The sequence below is a fragment of the Canis lupus genome, chromosome 10, assembly GCF_048164855.1.
Source record: "Canis lupus baileyi chromosome 10, mCanLup2.hap1, whole genome shotgun sequence".
Lineage (NCBI taxonomy): Eukaryota > Metazoa > Chordata > Mammalia > Carnivora > Canidae > Canis > Canis lupus.
In genome coordinates, this window is record NC_132847.1 from 54,860,245 (window position 1) to 54,866,244 (window position 6,000).

The following is a 6,000-nucleotide window of genomic DNA, read 5'->3' on the forward strand; positions in this document are numbered from 1 at the left end:
GTGGTCTGCTTGTCCCCAAACACAATATCTTCAATTCAGCATCAAGAAAAGGGGGTCATAAGGACCTTTAAGGCTCATTACACCCAGTACTCTCTGGAAAGGATTGTCAGTGTTATGGAAGAGAACGTCATGAAAGTCTAGAAGGATTACATCATTGAAGGTGCCATTGTTGTAACAGAAAAAGTCATGAAAGCCATCAAGCCTGAAACAATAAATTTCTGCTGGAGAAAACTGTCCCTATGTTGTGCGTGATTTCACAGGATTTACGACAGAGCCGAGCAAGGAAGTCATGAAAGGGTTTGTGGTTATGGCAAAAAAAGGTGTGTATGGGGAAGGTTTCAAGATATGGATTTGGGGAAATTCAAGAGCTGATGGACACCACACCAGAAGAACTAACAGAAGATGTGTCAGTAGAGATAAGTGCTTCTGAACCAGTGACAGATAATGAGGAAGAAGATGTAGAAGAATCACTGCCAGAAAACAAATTGACATTAGGCAATCTGGCAGAAGGGTTTCGATGATTCGAGACTACTTCTGATTTCTTTTATGACATGGACCTCTTTATGATATGAGCACTGAAACGAAAGCAAACCATTAAAGGAGGATTGGTACCATATGGGAACCATTTTTAGAGAAATGGAAAAGCATAAAGTCAGATAGAAATTACGATATATTTCCATAAAGTTCCACCAAATGTGCCTGTCCCTCCCACCTGCACTTCTACCTCTTCCACCCCTGAGACAGCAAGACCAACCTCTACTCTTCCTTCTCCTTCTCAGCCCACTCAACATGAAGATGGGGATGAAGGCCTTTGTGATGATCCACTTTCACTTAATGAGCAGTAAATAATCATGCCATACAGTTAATAAATTTATCTATTGTGTGTGTGTGTGTCTTTGTGTGAACATCTAATAGCTGTACGACAATCATATGAGACATGTTTGTGTCATCATTACCTAAGTATTCATCGTGTAGAACATTGTGCGCCAGACTCATAGATGTGATAGCCTATCTTTACTTAGACATAAGGTGAGTGATTTAATATAAAATTAATAATGTGTTAGTTTTCTTACTGTTGTATAACTTTACTTTCAAAGAATTATGTTACTGTGGAATATGCTTCTCTTGTGATTATCAGCTTATCACCAGCAGATGGTTTTTAAAAAAATAAAACCGTGTTTCTAATACCATATTATGAATATGACTGTGTTACTATATCCCATAAAAATTATATAACCATTTATTCATTAGTGTATAGGCTAAGCTACTGTGAAGCAATCGTATTGATTACACTAGGCTACCATGAAGCAATAATATTGCTGCTTTTTTGTTATCAATGTATGAATCATTATAAATCTGTAAATAAATACGACTTTCTTTTTCATATCTTTTTCATTTTTGATATCTAGTGTTAGTAATACATATAATATCTATAGTGTTTTATGTCATAAGACAATATTGATGTCAGTACTAATAGATAATAGAGGATTCATCTTGTAAACAATATAAATTTATGGTATTGATAAACATAGTACAGTACTGTAAATGTATTTTCATTCTCTATTTTTTTAAAGATTTTATTTATTTATTCATGAGAGGCACAGGGAGAGAGGCAGAGACGTAAGCAGAGGGAGAAGAGGCTCCCTGCAGGGAGCCCAATGCAGGACTCAATCCCAGGACCCCAGGATCACAACCTGAACCAAAGGCAGACATTCAACCACTGAGCCACCCAGATACCCTCTTCCTTATTCTCTAAAAATAACATTTTTTTTCTTTAGCTTGCTTTATCATAAAGGTATAGTATATAATACATATAGAGGCGCCTGGGCAGCTCAGTTAAGCATCCAACTCTTAATTTCGGCTCAGATCATGATCTCAGGGGCTGTGAGGTGGAGGCCTGCTCAGTATGGAGCCTGCTTGGGATTCTCTCCCTTTGCCCCTTCTGCCCCCAGCTCCTGCTCACATGCTCTGTCTCTCTCTAAAAAACAAAAGTAAAATAACAAAAAAAATACATTAACATACAGAATATGTGTTAATTGATTATAACGTTTTCAGTTAGCAGTAGGCTATTAAGTTTGGGGGGAGTCCAAAGTTATATGTGGATTTTTGTCTTTATAGGTCAGTGCCTCTAACCCCTGCATTGTTTACAGGTCAACTATATATACAAACCACATTTTCTAGGATATTTGTTTCATTTCCTATAATTTACTTTTTAGGACTATTAATATCTCTAGCATAGCATGGGAAGGGAGAAACCAGCTCAAACAGATGGATGTTAATTAATATTTACGTATTTCTTTAAAAAGATTGGTAGGAGAGGAAGATGAAATGTTAAAAACGATGATATGAATGTAGTCATTAGTGGACACGATTTCTTCAAGCTTTCCAGTGCCATCTTACTTCAGCTTATTAAGAGTTGGTTGTAAATTTTTTCTGGAAATGTTTCCCTTTGAACCGGTACTGTAATGAATTTGAGATCTTTAAATTAGAATGGTCTTTGTGTTAATGTAAAGATTTACTTCTTACCCCTTCTTTTTCTTTTTTTAAGCTTCACTATAATGTGACTACAACCAGATTAGTGAATCCAGATCAACTCTTGAATGAAATAATGTCTATTCTTCCAAAGAAGCACGTTGACTTTGTACAAAAGGGGTAAGAAGCACACTTAGAGGCTTTTGCATTTATTGATTGATGTCTTTTGAACTTCGAGATGACATGTACTGATTCTTTTCTTTTTAAAAAATATTTCTCCCTTGGGATCCCTGGGTGGCGCAGAGGTTTGGCGCCTGCCTTTGGCCCGGGGCGTGATCCTGGAGACCCGGGATCGAATCCCACATCGGGCTCCCTGCATGGAGCCTGCTTCTCCCTCTGCCTAAGTCTCTGTTTCTCTCTCTCTCTCTCTCTGTGACTATCATAAATAAATTAAAAAAAAAAAAATATTTCTCCCACCTCATTTTCATCAAAAAAGCTTTTATGGTAGTGTCATTGTTCATAATTTTGTTTCTTTGGTGTTATATGAGCTAGTGCCATATTGGCACCGCTTTCAAAGTTAGACTTTTCAAAATAGAAAAATCTGAACTTCTTCGAGTTTTCTTTTTCAGTACTCTATTTTCCTTTGATGTTCTGCTTTTCAATATTTTTTATTTTTAAATATTTTATTTATTCATGAGAGAGACACACACACAGAGAGAGAGAGACAGGCAGAGGGAGAAGCAGGCTCCATGCAGGGAGCCCGACATGGGACTCGATCCCGGGTCTCCAGGATCATGCCCTAGGCTGAAGGCGGCGCTAAACCGCTGAGCCACCAGGGCTGCCCATCAATAATATTTATAAATTGTAATCTAGATTTGTGAGATACCTCAAACCAATTAGGGATTTAAGTAGAAACCTTTCCTTTATGACTTGTTGTTGGACTGGGTTTTCAGCACTTTAGGAAATTATTTCACCTGAACTCTTTCCCACTGTTGAGTGAGCTGCCAGCAAAACCTCCATGGCTATGATCTTATGGTCTGAATGGCCAAACCACTTATACCTAAGAGGTTCTTATTTATAAGTATTTACAGTCATGTGTCTTTAAAATTTCACTATTGAGGCAGATAAATAGAGCCACTAATGGATATAACAAAATATTTAACTAGAATATTCAATGTAGAGTAAGGGTTTAAGAAATAATCTTTTGGAAAAGTAATTTTATTTTTCATCTGTAAATGTTGGCAAGCATTCCTTACCTGAACCCTGGCTTTCTTCTTTAGGCGTCATCAGAACACATAGTAACTCATAACACATAAGAACTCTGGCCTGTTTTTCGTGATTGGGTTTGAGTGATGGTTCCAGAATCTCTAGCCAAATCTGTATCAGAAAGCTTTCAATAATCTTTCCTTCAGCATATGATCTCTCTTCCAGATCACCAACTAGCTGTTAACCAATAACTTACTCTTCTAGCTTCCTGATCAACTGCAAAGTCTCTGCTTTGACCCTTTTTTCCTTTTTTACTTTTCTGTTTGTTTTTAACTTCTTTGTGACAAGGCAGAACAAAAGCTAAGTTTTTTGGTGGTGTGATGTTACTAATCTTGGGTATATTCCATTATTATCTTTTTCCAAGGCAGAAGAATTGGTTTTTCTCTTCCCTATGACTGAATTGCTCTATGCTTCATATTCCCATTGGGAACCTTAACTATAGGGTACTTCTTTTGGCATTTATCCAAATGACTGCCCATTTTTAAGCGATCAAGACCCCAAACACAGAACTAAATTAGCAAGCCAAAGGATGATATTTTGTGAATCCTCATAACACACAACAGATACAAGTAATTTCTTCACATTTCTGTGGAGAATTATCTGCCCCTAAATATTTAGGGAACTAATATTTAAAATCAATCCTATTGTTTATTATTTATTGGAGATTAGTAAGACAAATTAAAATATCAGGCAAACTAATTAAAAAATTGATTTAAATGAATTCGATTTATCTAACTTTGCAGGAGTGTACCTGTTTCTTAAGATATGTTTAAGGCTTCATTTGGAGGGGGCCTTTCCATCATCAGAGTTGTTGTGTTGCAGTTCTAATTACATATACCATGTGTTTCAGCCTTGGGAATATACCATCTCTATGGACCTTCTGTTAAAACTCTGCCATAAAGTATAATGATTATAACCTCTTACTACTATTAGAAAAATCTCTAAAACCTACACCCTTCTGACAAGGTGGTAGCTTCAGTCTTATTTACATGAAAGAATTTCCTGATAAGGTGCACATAAAAAAATATTCTTAATCTTCCCCACATTTTCCTTTGTTGTGAACATTGTGGAAATGGCCTAATGTTTATGGATTACACTGTTGAAAGAGATGCATAAAGAAGGCCAGAAGATTTCTTGAGCATGAATGGCATGGGTAGCTGTAAAAGAAGGGCTTTTCTTTGGACAAGAGAAAAATTCTGATAAAGCCTTCCTTTTTTTTTTTTTTTTTTTTTTTTTAAGCCTTCCATTTTTATTCTTTCATAAGATCCTAGTTCAGCTTCTGGGGAAAGACCAGTCATGCTCCATGACTAGGGTATAGCTAAGTCATTTGGAAACTGTAAGTAGTAATAGATCGCTTAATATGAAATAAGGGTTCATTTTCTCCACTGGCCTCCTAGAGGCTTAGAAATCTCTTATACAGAATATTCATGGTTCTCCTATTAACTGGTTTCTTGTCTTGTTTTTCGTAGCTATACACTGAAGTGTCAAACACAGTCAGATTTTGGTAAAGTGACAATGCAATTTGAACTAGAAGTGTGCCAGCTTCAAAAACCCGATGTGGTGGGTATCAGGCGGCAGCGGATTAAGGGTGATGCCTGGGTTTACAAGAGATTAGTGGAAGACATCCTGTCTAGCTGCAAGGTATAATTGTTGGATGGTTTCCTCCCCATCCTGGATGAATATGAGTGTGATCGGTTTGATTTTTAAAGTCCATTGGAACTACAGACTTGTTTCTAAAGAGCCGTCTTAAAGACCAATATCTTTCTGTTTTTAGACAAAGGTATTTTGCAAAGTAATCTAAGGCGTGCCCATCTGTCATTATCTATTACTGTCTTTTATAATCATGTGGTTTTGTATATTAATAACTGTTGACTTTCCTAGATTCACTCCCATATGTGAAAGTAAGCTCTTAACTATGTCTCCTTTTAATGTGTTATTTCTTTCTGAAATAAAATCATTTGTGAATCTAGCAGGCTTCTCCTCTTCTTTGTATTTGATTTTGATCCAAATAAAACCTCAAATGGGCTTCCTGACTATTAAGTAGAGACTATTTGGAGATATTTTATCTGTTATCAAATATGCCTTGGGCAGAAAAACAGATAAGAATTCATTTGCATAATTTTTTCCTGTCTCTGATTTAAGTAGGATTTATTGAGATCGTTAACTAAGTCACAGCTGTGGTTACCAGAGTTAAACAACACATTTAATATGTTGAATAAAAGAGTATTGACTTCAGTAAGTATGTTCAGTCAACAATGATAA

At 36.3% G+C, this 6,000-nt stretch overlaps 1 protein-coding gene across 9 annotated transcripts in view; it reads left to right on the top strand.

The window, feature by feature from the left end:
• MELK (maternal embryonic leucine zipper kinase) overlaps nt 1-5,707 on the top strand; it is a 96,459-nt gene extending 90,752 nt beyond the window's left edge. For all 9 annotated transcript variants that reach the window (XM_072841959.1, XM_072841952.1, XM_072841956.1 and 6 more), the window contains 2 exons: nt 2,549-2,652; nt 5,208-5,707. In XM_072841959.1, coding sequence (XP_072698060.1) covers nt 2,549-2,652; nt 5,208-5,385 — 282 coding nt within the window. In that variant the 3' untranslated portion in view covers nt 5,386-5,707. The remainder of the gene's footprint in view (nt 1-2,548; nt 2,653-5,207) is intronic.
• The last annotated feature ends 293 nt before the right edge of the window (nt 5,708-6,000 follow it).